This window comes from Lotus japonicus, chromosome 6 (assembly GCF_012489685.1).
Source record: "Lotus japonicus ecotype B-129 chromosome 6, LjGifu_v1.2".
Lineage (NCBI taxonomy): Eukaryota > Viridiplantae > Streptophyta > Magnoliopsida > Fabales > Fabaceae > Lotus > Lotus japonicus.
Genome location: NC_080046.1, coordinates 59,286,230 through 59,306,265, shown reverse-complemented (window position 1 = coordinate 59,306,265; position 20,036 = coordinate 59,286,230). Strand labels below are relative to the sequence as shown.

General features: G+C 36.9%; 2 protein-coding genes and 1 pseudogene across 3 annotated transcripts; 1 reads left to right on the top strand and 2 right to left on the bottom strand.

Moving 5' to 3' along the window:
• Positions 1-1,518: 1,518 nt before the first annotated feature.
• On the bottom strand, positions 1,519-6,347 carry LOC130722820 (E3 ubiquitin-protein ligase RSL1). The gene is made up of 3 exons (XM_057573666.1): positions 5,577-6,347; positions 4,204-4,964; positions 1,519-2,349 (listed from the first exon to the last, which is right to left on the bottom strand). Exons 1-3 carry the CDS (start codon positions 5,979-5,981, stop codon positions 1,953-1,955), a joined length of 1,563 nt encoding a protein of 520 aa, XP_057429649.1. The 5' UTR covers positions 5,982-6,347; the 3' UTR covers positions 1,519-1,952.
• A 3,770-nt stretch (positions 6,348-10,117) lies between these two features.
• On the bottom strand, positions 10,118-12,601 carry LOC130726374 (O-fucosyltransferase 23-like). 2 transcript variants are annotated; one of them, XM_057577631.1, is made up of 2 exons: positions 12,334-12,601; positions 10,118-11,813 (listed from the first exon to the last, which is right to left on the bottom strand). In XM_057577631.1, exon 2 carries the CDS (start codon positions 11,677-11,679, stop codon positions 10,342-10,344), a length of 1,338 nt encoding a protein of 445 aa, XP_057433614.1. In that variant the 5' UTR covers positions 11,680-11,813; positions 12,334-12,601; the 3' UTR covers positions 10,118-10,341. The 2 variants fall into 2 exon arrangements, with proteins under 2 accessions (XP_057433614.1, XP_057433616.1); XM_057577633.1 differs by lacking the exon at positions 12,334-12,601 and adding an exon at positions 11,943-12,317.
• A 3,150-nt stretch (positions 12,602-15,751) lies between these two features.
• On the top strand, positions 15,752-16,597 carry LOC130725665 (putative pentatricopeptide repeat-containing protein At3g11460, mitochondrial; annotated as a pseudogene).
• The last annotated feature ends 3,439 nt before the right edge of the window (positions 16,598-20,036 follow it).

Genomic DNA, 20,036 nt, shown 5'->3' with positions numbered 1-20,036 from the left:
TTTACCACCTTCATCTGCTCTCCATCCGCTCAACACTAGCTACTACTGCATTGATTTATCAAGATCCAGTAATTGTTTTTTTGTTTATTTATTTTTTGGGTAAATAATTTAATCTCTTGGCATTTTCAGGCATTCTGTAGAAGATGTTATTTTTTATTAATTACTTGTTCTCCTACAGTATTGTAATGTGATTACTGATTAGATGAGCTTTATGTAATGGTTAACCAAATCTTCTCAACATGCAGGACATGGTAGCATTCTCCTATTGTGTAATGCAGGGGAGGGGGAGACATAGTGTAACCATCATTTAGTAGATATCTTCACAAAACCACTTCATCTCAACATTTCATCAGCAAGTTGGACACTTTGAATATCTACCTCCCAACATCATTTATTTAAAGAAGAAATGTTAGTAAACATGATAAGACACAAAATGTTTCAATTTAAATAAGAAAAAGAACTGAGAAGAAAACCGAGTCTTTGAAAACTTGACCTTATGGATCAACATTTTCAACACGGAAGTTATGTCTTTGAAAACTTGACCTTATGTCTTGTTCTTCTCCCAAGTTGGGTCATTTCATCCCAATTTTGATTTTTGATCTGAGATCCACTTCATTCACGTGGTTTGAACTTTGAACATTAACAATTCCACATTTCTGCTTGAAGCTAAATCAACCAGGTGTATTGTATCTGTTCACACAGTTTTTTTCCATTAATTCATTTGCTTTAATTGAATGACAATTGGTTTTAAACATGCCCTCAATTTGGATGACTTCACAAATACATAAATCGCTAAGATCAATTACTATTTTGTTGTTGGCTCAAGATGCTCTTGATGCACACCAAAAAAAGTTATTTTTTAATATAATTGTCAAATGTGATTGTAATGTAAATCTCAAATGTGACTGTAATGTAAATCCAAAATGACTTCTATATGTAAAATTTAAAATCAACAACCTCAAATTTCAAACTCAATTCCACACTCAAATATGGGGCCGAAACTATTTTGGCAAATGAGTAATGATATATACACACCTCATTTTTAAAACACTTCATTTCCACCTCTTTTTGTTTCTATCTCTCTCCTCTTACCATCTATCACATCTCATACTTTCTCTCCCTTACTTTTTCTTTTCTTCCTATCTCTCTCATCATTTCACCTCACACACCTCAAAAGAGAGGTGTGTGAGTAACATTATTCTTTGGCAAATAGGCACTTTGATAGATAATTTGTAGCCCATACCACAATATACACTGATCACTAAGCTTAATAAAAAAATATCAAGCAACATAGGTGCTGATAAAATTACAAGGGCCAAGGTTAGGTTGATTTACACAACTAAGTGACTTGTTTGAACGATGAGTTGACATGAGAACCATGTTGGTTATTTCAAATGAATAAAAAATTGTGTTATTTCCTTTTAAGAGTTAAATTGACTCAATAAAATGGTTAACAAGTTCATAATGATGATGTGAATAGGTAATTCTGTTTAACAATTAGTTAGCCATGGAGTAGGATAGTGTAAGCAAGCATACTCAATAGCATGTTTGGATCAACTTCGTTTTCCAATCAATTCGGACAACCAGAAAATACACAAGGAAGTTTTTCCCCATGATTAATTCTGACTTTAAAATCAATCATAGAAGAATTTTCACACATGCACTAAATCTAGGGGCATCCAGTGATGAAAAATAAAATCATGAGTTTCTTTCATTTGGCCATCATTGTATTCTTACCCAAGCCCCAACAAAAAGCAACTGTTTTCTCTTCCAATGTTCCTCTTTCTTATTCTTTCTTTAAAGAAAATCATCATGAACAGATTCTTCACCTTGATATAAGAATTTGCATGATGTAAATGTTGCTATACCTCATGATGAGAAGTGGACAGAGTGAGAAACTCTTTTCACATCCTTTCAAAGCTCAGTTTGAGATTTGTAAGTTGATGAACTAATTAGGTAGTGTAGGATCTAGCATGGTAATCTTCATAGTAGTTATCACTTATCACAGACACAAATCTCTCTAGCCATGGAAGTTGATGAAGATCTTTCATGGGGTCTACGTACGAGTCTGTAAAGCGGGGAGGAGATTGGCGGGGATTATGGTCACTAAGACCAGAATCACCAGCCAGGAACCTTTGTAAAAGCGCGAGGTGAGATCTTTCTTGGTCTGAGTATTGATCCATGATCATGGAGAAGGAATGGAAAGTCTCACATGCCCATTGTTCTGATTCTTGAAGAGAGTGTGTCAAGGAGTCTTGTGAGTTGTCCTCATCCCAAAATGCACAATGACATGTCTGTTGGCCATCTCTATACTCCGCGCCACAAGAATAGCAGAACTCGTGCCCACACCTGAAATTATAACAAATTAATTGAAAACTATTAGAAATTTTAAGCTACAACTGAAAGTGGGGTTTTTTGTTGGCTCAATTTCTCTAGGAACGTATGTGATAAATCGTAGGAAGGGATAAATCAAACATGTGAATCTAAGAACTTTTCAACAATGTATCATATCATCACCAAACATGCATCATATCTCAAATCTAAGAACAAAGTTATCAACATACAAAGGCTATTATTTGAATCATAAATCTTATATACTACCTCTCTGGTAATATGATATTAAATGGATAACTAGCTTTATAAACATGTAAATACATACCAATAAAATTGAGCATAAAGGACATATAGGCTTGAATCCAATCCTACAGTCAAGGGTTGAGCCTAATTTCAGGGATTTAATTCCATTTTCGATTTGGAAAACTTGAGTAATATACTTAAGCAATTTCAGATGATGAAATTATTACTTTGATAGAGATTAAGTGCTTAACCGGTATGACTACCGAGTGTTCTATGCATCACTCCACTTCATTCCTCACTGCCAGTGAATTTCAGTAGTGATCATATCCCCTTACACAGTTTCAAACACTCATCATCTTTATCACCCTAAACTCATAATACTAACAGTCGTAAGAAAAGCCTCAGAAGTTCAAAATTTTCCTTTTGCAATCCCAACTAAAAATTTGGAATATTTTTCGTAATGATTCCTTCTTTACTCGTCTTAGAATGATTCCTTCTGCAGAATCACGGTAGAACTCAACTATAGTCTTCTCAAGCCTTCAAATCATGAAGTATCTGGAGCACAAAACTATTTTCCAACCCTACATCCCATCTCCCCTCATCAATCGACTCTACTATCTTCCAAAATATCCATTCAATTGGCCTTTTGCATTCCAAACCATATTCAAATTTAGTAATAGTGCAAGCTTTATATATTTTATGATTTTCGGAAAAAGATTGAACATGCCGACACAACCAGTTAGTCATCTATGATCACATGTCTATTGTTTCAATTCAATAGTGCAGCAAGAAAGATTTTTCTCCACTTACTTTCCTACTGTCAGAGATTTGAACAGGAAATGGAAAAAACAATATTTCCAGCACAATTCTTTGGAAATAAGAAATAAATCATTTTCACCTTTTCCCGTAAATTATCAATGAAAATAGAAAATGTTTAACAAAACCAAACATGCCCTGAGTTCTAATTTTTTTGGCTTTAGTTTTACAACTCTAATTTGTTTTCACAATAGTTAAAAAGGGAAGAGGAGTTTATCATTCTGATACCCCTGTTCACAAAATATATACTATTCTAGCACCCACCATGTATTTGTAACCTAGAGGACCAAACCAGTTCGAATCTGCCGCATCAGGCCATAAATTACATTGAATAGAGCAATCTGAAACTGATACTGAGGCCTAAATTGTGCAGACACAACGAGGGAATCAAGACGAATGTTCATTTCCTTAGGTCTAAAGTTATCATATAAATGTGCCAGGGTCTTTATTCCGTGGTTAAATTACATTCAAATTTCAAATGTTTTTAACTCTCAAACAGAATTTTAATTAAGGTCTATACCAGACATTTTTATTTTACATTTTTAGAGAATACAGGTTCTTAGGATACTATGATAAGGAAATGCAATTCTACAAAGAAACAGAACTTGCACGCAAAACTTGTCTTTATAGGAAGGCTTCTCAATTTTATTCATGTAAACTTTATAAGCTATGTTATTCAACTTTCAATATATACTTTTTGACTGCCAGCATTTAAGTATGTTTCAGATCTGCATTATTAGACTATATAATGAAATAGATTTAAAATTAATAAAAAACTTTTTATTTTCATAAAGAGCAGTTGTATCTTACCAGCATGTCATGTGGTAACAACCTTGAGCAAGCTCAATCATTCTACGACATTGCTGACAACGCTTCCATCTTTTGTTCTGAGCAAGACGATGCAAGGTAATGTCAGAAGCATCCCTCTCCTCCACTGGCAGAATCTGGTATTCTTCACAGCTCATAGAAGAATGCCAAGGAACCTCACATTCCACGCAGATAAACCTCCGACAAACAGAACACTCGACACAAGAATTGTCTGACTGACTAGATGAACTGGCCCTAGCTGATAAACATTCGCTAGGATCAAGTAGAACAGAGCAGTTTGGATATGGACAGTAAATTCTATCTGACTTGGCAATACTTGCTTCTGAAAGGGCTTTCTCCAAAGATTCAAAGGACGTAAATGGAAGAAAAAACTTGCACTCAGTTGCAGAGATGCAATATTTGCATCCTGGTTGAGGACATCTCATAGGGACTTGACAGGATTGTACTTTACCATCAGCATAGGATCTCAAGCAATGTGAACAGAACTTGTGTGAACATTTCAATGTAACCATAAAAGACACTGGCTTCTCATCACAACAAATAGAACAGTTCTCAAGCAATCTCTCACCATAGACAGGGAAGGTGACAAGTCCAATAGCTACTTTAGCCAGCTGCAGCGGCTGCTCGAGAAGGGTGCCAGGTATGAGTTTCAGAGCAAAAGTTTCAAAATTCTTGGCATGTTCCAAAATCCTTCCTTTCAGAGCCATCAAAAGTGGCATGTCCAATTCTTTTTCAGATGTTATCTGTCCAAAAATATTCACATTAAGAAAATGATAGTTAATGATAGGTGATCGGGAAAACACACACACAAATGCACATTACAGAATTATTAGAGGCTAGTGGCACATGTAAAAGCAATGTCAATTACTGTCTTCTTCGCACAAAATTGGAGTGTAGGCTATCTCCTTATATTCAAATGGTAAATCAATCCTCCTTGACCACAAACCATTCCCATTACTTACAAGTTACAAGAAAAAGGCTAAGTTCATGTTTGCATCAACTTCCCTTTCTCCTAATCAACTGAAATTCAGAAGCTAGTAACATGAACTTCTCCCCAGAATTGATTCTGATAGTAGAATCAATTGTAGAAAGATTTCCAAACATTCACTAAATAAAAATGTATCCCTTTCAGCTTTAATGGAGAAAAGTATTGTAATGTTCAAATTGAAACATGGTGTGGCTGCTACAAGCCTAGAACACAAACCTCTAAAACAATTCTATATACAAATGAATGAAGCTCAAAAAGGAAAAATCAAATAGGATGGTTGAGAAATATAGAACATAGTAACATACATACTAGATGCAATAAGAAAATGAAAACTAAGAAATAACAAGATTAAACACTGAAAGCTAACCTGATTATACAACAACTCAGAATCTGTGAAAGCATAAACCTTGTGGATCTTGTTCTTCACAGCTTCCAGCAAACCATCCATGAGTGCCAAGCAGTCAACTACAGGCTCCTCTGCATAAAATTCAAGCTTTTTCTGCACCCTTATAGCAGGAAGACTTGCTGATCTTTCCATAAACACTCCAATTCCAGAAAACCCAGAATTCTCAACCTTAGCTATTGACACCCCCTTAAAAAACAATCTTACAGAAAATTCATCAAGCTCATCCTTCAAGCCTTCCACACCCACTGGCTCCTCAGTTTCCTTCCATGCTTCCAAATCTTCATCTTCACAGCAACTGCAAAATTCTTCAACTTCTTCTTCTTCTTCTTCCTCTCTTACAACAACATTAACAGCTTGATCTTCCATTTTCCCAGCAAATTACCTGAGATTTCACCTAGAATTTTTCAGCATGACCCATCAACGAAATCGATCTCAAAATCTGATTTTTCTTTGATTTGCAACAAGTACTAGCCCTTTTGGGTTCTCCAATTGATGAATCAAAATCCTTAAGAAGAAGTGAAGATTTTTCACCATGTGATTCAGAAATCTGATTCACCAAAGAGAGGAAGAGAGAAGAAGATCGAATTGAAACGGAGCCACTACGTCATTGACTTTCATCATCCAAGGTACACAGTAGGTAACTGAGAGAGAGAGAGAGAGAGAGAGAGAGAGAGAGAGAGAGAAATGGAATGAAGCAAAAGAAGTGAAGCTTCGATACTCCTTATCTCTGTAATTGGAATTTGGTATAATCATATTTATGATATTGATTACTATTTTTATTATTAATTAAACTGTGATTATCAAACACATGAGTTGTTTAAGTGGTACATGTTTAATTCTCCTTAATATCATTGATTTGAGCATTGCAAGGTTTTTAATATCATTAGCTAAAAATATAAACTTTAAAATCATTGAAGAAGAGGAAAGGGGTGAAACTAGTAGGGAAATTTAGATATGACAACTCTCGATCAGTTTGATAATCAATACTTCTACAACCTTCAATACCATAAGGGTCTGCTCCAGAGTGACCAGGAGTTGTTTTCAACTATCGATACACATACCATTGAATGGAAAATTGGTGTGCTGACAGGGGGTGAGAGAAATTCGCCAAGTGCAACTTCATCAATGGAGAATACCCTGCTGGATTAGAAGTATCAGACTCACAGTTCAAAATTATCAAATCAGCCACAAATATTAACAAATGCATGACATCATATTATTTAAACATATGAAACACTGATTCCGACACGACACTAATACCTTGACACAGCTAATCTTCAAAAAGTAGGACATTGGACACCGCATGTAACATCCCAAAATCTCGGGAGTCACTTTGTAAATCTTTTTCGAAAACGTGGGTAAATTTTAGCCGAAATAAAAACCTTTTCGAAACATAGCTTACAAATAAAGAAGTAGTAACTGGAGAAATAGACTGAATAATACATTTTATTAATAAAAGCTTTGAAAACGTACAATGATTCTTTCAAATTAAAACATAATGATTAAACTAGTGTTCGACCGCCCCCGAGCCAACACAACAAGAAGGTCTCTAGGTTAGGTTCGAACCCTATAAACAAACTCGGCTCACCCCCAGTACAGACTCAATTATCACACTCAATACCCGACTCATAGGTCCACGTGCCTCCAAGGCCTCCTCCGATGCTTGCATCATATTGTCATGTATCCTTTGCTCTTGTCGATCCATAACTGAACCATCAGTCACGAGGTCGATGTCCCAAGCTTTGTCGTCATCTACATCAAGCAAGTATAGGACCGCATCACGACTGGTCACACGCATGCTTGTTGTCTACGCGTTAGGCGCCCCAAACAAAAAACACGCAAACAAGCAAACAAGAAAGAGTCAACTTCTAACACACACACACACATCATAAGTAGAGCATACTACCCTACCAATCACAAATTCTTCCCTAAGCTAACATTCACAATATGAGAACTATATTAAGTTCTAAGTTTCACAAGTATAGGGAACTATCTCATAGCTCTAAGTTATTGTTAGTCAATGCTCGTGCGCATGCATGCAGACGCTTCGGATATCCATAAGCCGATCCCTCATGGAAAGGCAGGACGAACACGACTCCACGATCGGGGTTGGACACCTCCAACGCACCGCTGCCCATCAACTTGATGATCGGGGTTGGACCTCTCCAATGCACTGTCGTTTCACGTTCGTCCTTTGTTCAGGTCCATCCCTTGAATGTCACCATCGACTAGCCCAGTCCAGGTCACTAGTTGTGGCCAACCAAGTCCAGTCTAGGTCACTTGGTCCACAATGCATGTCATGCAAGTCAGTCATCATCATTAGGCCCTAAGCCTATCACGTTCATCTCATATGAACAAAATATCATAACATAGTAACTTGCACACAAGAGCAAAAAAATAAATGATATGATAAATGATGTGATAGAAATAGTAAAGAGATTAATAAGTGAGTAAAAATAAATTATAAGAATGGACATATCATATAACTCAATTTTTACCTTAAAAATGACATGAACTGGCCAACTTGTTTTACTATTTAATGAATTTAATGTAAAGAAGAGCAAAAAAACTCAAGTCTCATTTACATATATTTTTTATTTTATTATTAAAGGTATTAATATAAAAGAAATGTTTTACTATTTAATGCATTTAATGTAAAAGAGAGCAAAAAAACTCAAGTCTCATTTACATACATATATATATATAGATAGATATAGATTACATATTTAAAAATGATGGTAATATATTATGTTTTATTGATATCCTTGTCAACAACCTTCTTTTGGGTCAAAGTCAACAACTCAATCTATACATTAGGTCATTAGTCATTACATACAAATATCTAACAGTCCACTAAAACACTAAGACCCAGCCCGACCCAATATGTTGCTTGGCTGGTTGGACCACTTCTCAGTTTAGAAAAATAAAAAGATCCAATCTCTTATGGATCCAAAAATTCCTTAACTCCAAAATAAGGGTATGTTTGTATTAAAGTTGGGTTAGATGTGAAGATTTTTTTATCCAATCAAAATCTTTTGTTCCTTTGGAAAAATGTTTATTTTTGTATTAAAATGTGTGTTAATATGAGTTGAAAGTGTATCCTAACATACCGGCTGTCTTAACCTCTTAGAAAATTTAAAACTAAAGTTTTCATCATTATTTTGAGTTTTGGCCAAGGAAAGATAAAGTTTTCATCATTACTATTTACTAGGTGATGGAAATGTGTATTTGTCTCCAAAATCACATGTTGCATCATTGACTCAATGACTTTCACGGCTTAAAGTTTCCTATGAAAATTGCATGTTTAACATCAAAGCAACAAACTTTCCGGTGACATTATCAAACTATATCCTTAGAATTGTTTTTTAATGTGTACCTTTCAATTCATTGTAAAAAACTCAAATCCTCCACTCCCAATTTCAGAAGTTATGTACCCTTTTTAGCTTAATACAAGGCTCTCCTTATCTTTAGGCTTGAAATAATTCATTCAGGCCATACCATATGAAAGAGTCAACATCAGATCTATAATCCCATTAGTACTATTCACATGAAGAATGGGAATGATACATAAATTACTTCATTTTGAAAAAGTGACTAATTGTCACGTAAAGTAAAGAGGACATTTTGAACCGAAAAGTTAGGCATCTCATAAATAATTTTTCGGTGATCCAAGGTCTTCAACTCTACCACTAGTCTATCATCATGAATATGGATGGCACTCCCTAACACGTTATTCACGATACACATAATTGTTGTAATTTTCTTTATCTGCTGGGACCATAAATATAAGACAATCCAGGTCCAAATAAATAGAAAGATTATAAATGTTAAAACTCCCTAATATATAGTACTAGTACAAGTGTTTAAATTTACATTGAACTCAATGACTACATAGCTCACATTGAAATCATCATGGATGTGGTAAAATCTTACTTTTAACATTTGTGTGATTAGATGTGGTTTTCCCCCTTTGCATTGAGTCAAACCGAAAACTAAATATGCCATCTGTGTGTTTGGTTTACGGTTTACACGCATTACCGGACAATTTCAATAGAAAAATACAAATTCTAAATGTGAAATTAACTTCTTGTTTTTGTTGAATTGAATGTGCTTTCAAATTGATCTCAACCTAAATCCAAATACAACCTTACCTATACAAGGCTTAAACTCAAAACTACTTAAAATAGAATAACCTCAGATTCACATGCTCAGTTGTACTTCAAACTTATAAATCCAAGCATGACTGTGTTTAAGGGTCTGCAAATGTAAAAGACCCCACTACAGTGGGGCACCCCGCAAATTATTTCCAAAGATGGAACTTCCACAACATCATATACATGAACTACATATGTAAATAGGGTCCACATTATGTTCTCTCAAATGTACAACAAATAGACATGTCCAACAGATAGCTTGTGCAGTTGTCACACCATCAATTAGTAACAGAAATTTCAAAAGAAAGCAAAACTTACCCTTTTGAAGGGACGTTATTTAACAATCTGACATTCAATACATCTCAGAAAACCACTTCAAAGTAAGTTGTTAAAATTTACATAACAAGACACTATACCTCAGTGAAAACAGAACAGCTATATTCCAATTTAATATCTACTTTTTCTTTTTTTGGGAGTGTGCTAATCAAACTTCATAAGTGAAAGTGTTGAGACATTAGAGAAGGGGCCTCTTAAACTAGTCTTAATTTGACTTTTGATATTAGCAACAGGGATTAAATTAAAATATGGTCCTTGCAAGAAGAGATATGATTGGTGCCATAGCTAATTGCTTGAAGACTTGAATCAGACATATTTGTAATCCATCTCATTGGACCATTTGATTCTCCTGCTAGATTGTAAGCATAAGAAGGCCATCTTACATCAGTTCCACACATGCTGGTCACACTGGTTCTGATCATCTTCTGTGTTCTTTCAAGAACTATAAGACTTGAAAATGTAGAGAAACTGTTTCCCACAAAGATATCGGCCCGCAAGCACACTTCGTAATCGATTGCGGATTGAATTAGATATGGATACTTCTTATAAATTCCATCTACAGCAAGTTTCTTCTTCTCAAAAGGAAGAAACCCATCTCCCCAACCTTCCATTATGGAAGAAGTGTTAAGGAGTTTATCAGCAACTGCAAGATAAACAACAATCGGAGTCTTCAAACCAACAATGTTTTTAACTCTTTCCATGATCTCTTTCTTGCTACTGCAGATTTGATTTGTGTTCAATCTCTGCTCTAGCTTCTTGCAGTGAATCATCCAATCAATTTCTATCCTCATGTGGACAGAAACATATGGAAGAGGCTGAAATGATGAACTATCAGAGGTGATACTCTTTTTCAATTCCTCTGATTCAGTTTTTCCTATTACCTCTTTTCCAACTTCTCTAATCCTAGACACAACTCTATCAGCTTCTTGAGCAATCTCATCTATAACTTCTAAACACTCAAAAACCCTTGCATAGTCCTTCACATGCCAATGATCGTGCCACATGAACGGGTTTTTCCCTACAATCCGGATTACCTCATAGTCATCAAATGAGCCTATGCTATACTCCTTCAATTGTGATAAGTCTCTCTCCAATGTCCACCTCCTTCCACTCCCTTTCTGCATTTCAAGCACTTCTGTTCTATTCAAGACATCTGAGTAGTAACCCAACCGAACAAAACCACGGCAAAGCGTGTTAAACTTATCAAATTGGAACACTTTATCAAAGGAAATGGGTTGCAGGAGGTCAATTTCTTTGTAAAACAGGGAGGCACTGAAGCTAGGCATCAAAAGGGTTCGATTCAGCATTCTAGCAGTGAGGCATGCTCTTGCAAATGCAATCTTCTGGTTGTTTAGTCCCCACACGAGCTGGGGAACCGCCAAAAACTTATCTTGCCGAATTCCCAATTCAGAATGGCTGTTGATATATACAAAGTTGCTCCATTCAAATCCATCAAAGCCAGGGAAGGAAGGAGGGAACAATACTCTAAGGATCAAAACAGTGACAAACAGAACCATACATTTGCTTGCTGTTGATTTCAGAGTGCCACCCAAGAACTTAGACAAAACTTCCATGTAGGAATTAGGAATAACTCTCCCAAGCAAAGCATCAATTTGTTCTAATTTAAGAACTCAGAATATGACTCACAAAAGATCAACATCAGTGCATGAGCAGCATGACAGGATCCAATTTTGAAGCCCCCCACAATCTGAAAGAATAGGAATAATGAGAAAGCAACAATTTAAGTAGAGATTTCACCAGTAACAAGATGAATGTCTATACTAACAGTACCACATTCCAAAAAGCTAAAAAAAGAAAAACATCAAAATCTGCTTACCCCAGATTACTTATGGAATTTTATTGTGAAAATATTGAATTTTGATTCTGATTTATGAAGACACCTTCAATGTTCTTTAGCTTTATCTCATGGCAATTGCATTGTAAAAGAAAAAGAAATAGAAAACAATGCAGTGCCTATCTTCAACCTAAGAAAGAGAACAATACAGAAAAAGCCAAAACAGTGGCACACTACACATGTGAATCTCCGTAACAATAGCATCATAGCCTTATCCCTATCAGAACCCATAATTCTGTAAAGACATTTGAAACACAAGAACAAAACATCCGAATAAGAACAGGACTTATTAAACCAACGTTAAAAATCAACAAATAATAGGATTATGTATTGAATTAGAGCCATGAAAGCGTTTGCATGTTGATTTTTTTACCTGTGGAAAGCTTTGAATTGAATGACTGAGGGAATAGGTGCGCATCACATGCATGGGAGTTGTGGTAAAAAACCCAGAAAGCAAATGGGATAAGAACCAAATGGGGTTGATGATGAGTGTAAGAGGGACCACCTTGAAGCCCAAAAAGAATATATGGGGATGAGGAAAAGGAGAAAGGTGCTGGGAATAGAGAGAAAATGGACAGAAGAGGGTTGTTTAAAGGAACAAATGATCATGGAAAGGTACAACTAGACAGAGAGATATGGAAAAGAAGAAATTCTTTCGAAATGGTTGATTAAATAAATTAAAATAAAGGACACTATGGATTGGATTTGACTCTGCACTGCAATGGAGCCAAAATTTAGGGTGCACGTGTTTGTGTATAGGTATAGGCTCAGGATTATATTTGGATAAGGCTTAAATATGTTGGGGGCCCCTATAAAATAGGGGTCCTTTGGTTTAAGCCCCTACAAAATTTTTTCTTGGGAATAAGCCCCTAATGAGAAAATAATATATAGTGATAAGCCCCTGCCGTCAACTTCCGTTAAAAAATATATGAGTCAGCAAACGGAGCTGACGTGGACCTTTGCCACCTCATCAAGTGGGCCCACAAGCTGCTGACGTGGAAATGAGAAGAGAAATATGAAAATGCCAAATGTGGGATTTGAACCCAAGACCTAGAACATAATGGGCAACATCCTTCCCACTAGGCTACAAGCTGCATCATTAGTATAAGTGCAAAATTTAATATATATCTTATTTAAACTGAAGCTGCTAATATTTCAACCAAAAATTTAAAAATGTCCTAAGCATGATTTGAACCCAAAACATAGAGGTTCATGGAGGAGGCTCTAACCACTAAGTCAATGCCTAATTTATGCATGTATTTTTAGCGCAAAACTAAATATATATTTAAAAACAAACTGATAATGCTAAATAAATTTGATGTGGTAGATCTAAAAATTACATTTTTAGGCTCTTAGACGCTCTTATATAATGTATCAATTTGAAACAAAATAAAATATTAAATGTAAATAGAAAAACATATTTACAAAACTTTAAAACGTAAAAAAGTTAAATCTTACAAATTTATTAGAGTTCATATATTGACTTTTTTTAAGTACTAATGAGTATATATACTGAAAGAACAAAATAATAGTTTTTTATGATTTAAGTGGGGTTGAATTCTTGTTCTTTTTTTTACATAATATATATATATATATATATATATATATTGTTGTGCGCATGAATAACAAAATGAGCCAGTGGCTCAATTGTAAGGACATTGAGTATGATCCTCCATTTATGGTGTTCGAATCCTGATTATGGTGTTTTTAAAAAAAATTGTTAGTTTAAATGAGATATATATCAAATTTTGCACTTGTATTAAAGATGCAGCTTGTAGCCTAGTGGGAAGGATGTTGCCCATTATGCTCTAGGTCTTGGGTTCAAATCCCACATTTGACATTTTCATATTTCTCTTCTCATTTCCACGTCAACAGCTTGTGGGCCCACTTGATGAGGTGGCAAAGGTCCACGTCAGCTCCGTTTGCTGACTCATATATTTTTTAACGGAAGTTGACGGCAGGGGCTTATCACTATATATTATTTTCTCATTAGGGGCTTATTCCCAAGAAAAAATTTTGTAGGGGCTTAAACCAAAGGAACCCTATTTTATAGGGGCCTCCAACATATTTAAGCCTTTGGATAATGAATGTTATCACGTATTTTACGATGAAATTATGATCTTAGTATGCGAGACCAACATTACTTGAGGTGTTATGTTATTGTTGTAGTAGGTGCGGGTTCAAGTGACTCGTTGGATTGAAATATCTCAAAATACCAATAGTTGTAGGTTCACCTTTGACCATTGAAATCAAGTGATTTCGGTGGTAGTAGAAGATGATATAGTAAAGACGGTGTGAATACAAAAATGCTTCAAATTTGAGGATCACTTTTGAAATTTCAAAAATCTTCAATTGTCGGTGAAATCTCAAATATGTCGTCCACTATTTAATGGTATAGGACTATAGGGTGCCCACTTTTCCAAATGGCACATATTAGATGCACTCCACTTTCAAAATATTTTTTCTAATTTACCCTTCCAAAATAGAATATTTACAATCCCTTGATTTGTTTAGGTACAAGTTTTTAGGGATGGCAATATGGACTCGGCCCGTTGGGCCAGCCCGCCCCGCCAGTGTTTTGGGGCGGGTTGGGCTGAAAAATGTAGCCCATAAAAAATGTTAACCCGCCCCGTTTTGGCCCGTAATTTAACGGGTTGAAGGCGGGCCGGGGCGGGCTAGCCCGCGGGTTTCGCTTGTTTTTTTTTTTTGTATGGTGAGGGGGCTGCAGTTGTTGGACTAACTTTCTTTTTCCTTTTTTTCTCATTAAAATTCTTCTATGCCCACAATAAAGTGCAAGTAAGCACAATAAAAAAAGTCAATTGAATAATTAATAGAAGAAATCAAAAAATTAAAACAATAAAATAAATGAGAGAATGAGACCACGTGGGTGGTTCCTGTTTTTTTTTTTTTTTTACTTTGTCTCAATACTATTTTGCTTCCCCTGTTTCTTTCTTGTTGCATTATTCCTTTTATGTAATATAATAAATTCAACCTGCTACTTTTATTATATATCTTAAATGGTTTGATTCTAAAAAAACTCTAAATTTCTATTTCTTGAGTTTGATAATTTGTCAATTTGATATCAGTTGTTTTTTTAACTCTCAAATTCAAAACTTTCTTCTCTCTTCCTACTTCACGTTTTTCTCTTTTCAATTTGTGGTTTTTTAGTGGCAAAAATTAGATGCCACTACCCCCGTATCCCTCCTTCACTGGGGTGCTATTTTCTCTGATATAAATAAGAGTGCCTTTGAAAAAAAAAAAAGCAATTAGCAATGACCATGAAAGACTCTTAATATGAACTAATATATTGCCTGATAAAAAAGCTGCAAAATAGCATCCTGCGCCATATTTAGTTGATAGATATGAAGAATTATCACTATGGGTGGCCAAGCATTGAAAAGAATCTCGAATCAGTTTCAAAAATAAACGTTCAAAGCATGTTTGGAAAATAGAATCAATTCTACTTGATACGAAATATTCAGGGCATATATTGTTAACATTGTGGCCCATGGGCTGGCCCGCTAGCCCGCTAACCCGCCATTTAGCGGGGTGGGCCAGAATTTTGAGCCCACTTTTTTTGGCGGGCTAGCCCAACCCGTCCCGTTTATGACGGGTTATTAGCGGGGCGGGGCGGGATGGCCCGATTTGCCATCCCTACAAGTTTTCAGCTTTGGATGGAGAAAAAAGGTTGTTTTTTTGGGTAATGAAGGGAAGGCAAAGAGAAGAAGAGACCGAAGCATTGACAGATTAACTTTCTGGACGTTAATCTAGAAGAAGAGATCGAAGCGGTGATGTTCGGGTTCGACGCTGATTTGGCCGTTATGAACAGTTTTCTCACAATGTATGTGAAATGCGGCGAGGTTGAACTCGCGCGCAAACTGTTCGATGAAATTTCTGTGAGGGATTTGATCACGTAGAATGCTAAGGTTTCCGGTTACGCACAAAACGGGCACGCTGCGCGTGTTCTGGAGCTTTACCATGAGATGAAGATGAGAAGGATGAGTCCTGACCCGGTTACGCTTCTTGCGGTTCTGTCTTCTTGTGCGAACCTTGGCGTGCAGGTGGTTGGGGTTGAAGTGGAACGGAAGATAGAGCAATGCGGGTTCGGGTCTAATCCTTTTTTAACTAATGCATTGATCAACATGTATGCTAGGTGTGGTAATTTGGCTCGTGCTCGTGCTGTTTTTGATGGTATGGTTGACAAGAGTGTTGTGTCATGGACAGCTATTATAGGTGGTTATGGGATACATGGAGAAGGGGAAATCGCGGTGGAGCTTTTTGAGGAGATGGTTAGGTCTGGTGTGAGGCCGGATAGGACGGTTTTTGTGACCGTTCTTTCGGCTTGTAGCCATGCAGGATTGACTGATAAGGGATTGGGGTATTTTGATGAGATGGAGATGAAGTATGGTTTGCAGCCTGGTCCTGAGCATTACTCTTGCTTGGCAATTGCTTTTGCTCTCTTGAACACTAGGCCTGGAACAGAGATTACTATCATGAAACACCTGAGAGTGTGTGTGGATTGTCATATATTTATGAAGTTGGTAAGTAAGATTGTCAATCGCCACTTTATTATCAGAGATGTCACTCGATTTCACCATTTTAGAGATGGAGTCTGTTCTTGCAAGGACTACTGTTGAAACCAATGCAGCTCTGTTTCTGAAGCTTTGGACATTGATAGAGTACAATGATGTCTGACCCTACCCTACCCACCTAGTTGATTGTAACTGTTGGTGAGTGTAGAGGCCTGCATCCATGTTGGCAAATTCTTGAAAATATGGATGACACAGTTCTGTAGAGAAAAATCATTGAATGCTCTCAGCTTGGGAAAGGAAGAGTGGCAACCATAACACAGGGTTGGAAAAATTTATTATGGACCACTTTTGTGTGGTGTAAAGTTGCACCACTCCCTTTTGACCCCTAATTTTTTTTTTTTGGATATGCAAAGAAATATATTGAAAGGAAGTACAAGGGGTACTTCAACCCAATACAAGGAAGAGGAAAAGAAGAAAAAGGGAAAACAAAAAGAATTACAACTCAATTGAACACCCTTAACAAAACCCAAAAGAGACAAGACTAATTACATAGATTAATTAGCCAAAGCAGCACCTCCAAAGGGACCAAAAACAAATATCAATTAACAATGGCCCTGAACCAGAATGTACCCCTCCAATGAGTAGACCAGATGCATCAAATGTCCTCAACCAAGCCAAATCAAAACTACACAAACACCATACAACAACCCTTGATTATTAACTCTTGGTTGCAATAGCCAAATTCCAACGAGGATCCAATGATAGGAAACAAAATGAGATTCAAGTAGCTAGATAATAAAGAGAAAGAAGTAGCTAAAACTTGAATCAACAAGTTAGTAAGGGTGAATCCACTACCACTTAGGGGAAGAGAAAACACATGTCTGGCTCCCTGTAAGTCATTCAGCGTAAACAACTACTTCTAACATCCCCTCATAACCAAAGTTAAACCAGAAACAGCATAAAAGACCAGCCAAAAACAGAAGGCAATCAGAATAAGCCACCCTTACTGATCTTTCAAACAATGTGTAGGATTTGAGATCCACTCAAAAAGTGAATATTGGAAACCCGGGAACTTAGCTTTAAGTCAGCTCCAAGATTTGAATTGGACCAAATCAAACAGTGCAGAGGCTTCAAAGTTGCTATTTTTAAAGACAGCAGAATTTCTCCCTTGCCAAATACAAACTACAGCTGCTATCCAAACAAACCATCCCCTTTTTCTGAAGTTTAGAGAGCCACATGAACCTAGGTGTTGAAGAAAATGGCCATGACTGTCATTAGGAAAGACTGAGAACACACCAAATCACTCAGAAATTTTTGACCAAATTCTTCAAACAATCGGACAAGAGAAGAGCAAGTGATCTGTACTTTCCTCGTCCAAAGAACACAAGGGACAAACATTTGAAATTACAACTCCTCTTCGATTCAGATTCACCTTGGTTTGGACCCTATTAATAAGCACTTTCCAGCTCAATGCAATCGCATTTGATGGAACCTTGACGGACCACAGCAGCTTAAAAATGTTATCCCATTGAGCATTGGCACATCCATGAAGAAAATCATAGGCAGACTTGACTGAATAATTTCCATGTTGGTCAGGAATCCATTTCCACGAATCAGACCTACCCCTGGAGGGCACAAAACAGTTTATCATTTGCTGCATGTCTACTAAAAGTCGTCCTAGTGTTGAATCCAAAGGGGACTTCCAAGAAAAACACTACACCCAGTCAGAATCACTCCACTCGCCCATCTCTAGAATTTTAAGATTTTGTTGAGCTGACACTTGAAATAAAGGACTGAAAACGCGACACAGGGGTGCATCCCCAATCCAAATATCAGACCAGAAGTTTACCTTGCCTCCATCCCCAAGCTTCCGGCGAATTCCTTCATCATACCACTTACCCTCCCTCCCCTCTTCCAAAACACAAGGAGTGAAGGTCTTTCCACTAGATCGAGGAGTGGTTAGGAACATCATCCCCATACTTCGCATGTAACAACCTACACCAGACATTCTCTCCCTCTAAAGACATTCTCCATCTCCACTTTCCTAATAAGGCTTTATTAAATTTTCCCAAGTCCCTCTTCAATAGGTCTGCAAACCTTGTCCCAGCTGACCCATGCAATTTTATTTTCTCCCTCCACACCACCCCACAAAAAGACCTCATAAGGCTAATACATCTTTTTACAACTTCGGAAGGCATACGGAAAACAGAAATATAGTAAAGGGGAAGGGCAGAAGGAACGCTCTTAATCAGGCATAACTTACCACCAAATGACAGGGTGCGCCTTCTCCAGCTAGAAAGTCTCTGTTTAATCTTGGCAACCACAGGATCCCTGAATTTCACACGTCTCGGGTTATCGCCAATAGGGAGGCCAAGATAAATGAATGGAGCTGTCATAATTTTGCAATTTAACAGTGCTGCAAATCTTCTACAAACCCACCCTCTCATTTAAAGCAACTCCAAGAAGCTTACTTTTCGAAAAATTAACTTTCAGGCCAGAGATTAATTCAAAACAGCATAATACACTTTTGATAAGAAAAACATTCGAAAGAGAAGCTTCTCCAAGAAAGAGAGTATCATCTGCAAATTGTAATAATGACACACTAACCGGGTTACATCGGCCAACCAAGGAAGGAGAGAATTTATTTTGATTGACAGCCTGCTTCATGAGCCCATTTAAACCTTCCGCAATAATTAGGAAGAGGAAAGGCGCCAAGGGATCCCCTTGTCTTAGGCCCTTCCTCATTTTGAACTCCTCCGAAGGACTCCCATTGATAAGAATAGAAACCCAGGAAGACTCGAGGCAGTCCTTTATCCACTGAATCCACTTAGACGGAAATCCCATTCTTCGAAACATGTAGAATAGAAAGTCTCATTTAACCGAATCGTACGCTTTCTCAAAATCGACCTTAAAGATGAGAGTAGGAGATTTTTTTCTGTTTTGCTTCATGGAAAACTTCATTTGCTATAAGTACACTGTCCAACATACTTCTACCTCCAACAAAAGCAGATTGTGCTTCATCAATAATTTTATGCATAACCAGCCCCAATCTCTTAGCCAGAATTTTCGACACTACCTTATACATGCATCCCACAAGAGATATTGGACGGAAGTCATTCAAGGATTGAGGGGAGTCAATCTTCGGGATCAAGGCGATGAAAGAAGAGTTCGTTCCTCTTGGCCATACTCCATTACAGCGAAAATCATCCAGTAGCTTTTAGAAATCAGACTTGAGAAGATCCCAGAAAGATTTAATAAAAGTGAAATTAAAACCATCGAGACCGGGACTCTTGTCCCCGCTGCACTCCCAAACAGCTTCCTTGATTTCATCAAGGTCAAAAGGCATAATCAGAGATTCACCATCCAGGTTAGAAATAGAACAGAATTGGACACCATCCAATTTAGGAGCTCGCCAATCATCATCACTGTACTTCTGTTCAAAGAAGCACTTAACTTCTCTTTTTACCGCACCCGGGTCCTCTTGCCACACCCCTCCTATATTTAGGCCCAAAATAGAATTTACCCTCCGCCTCCAGTTTACAGT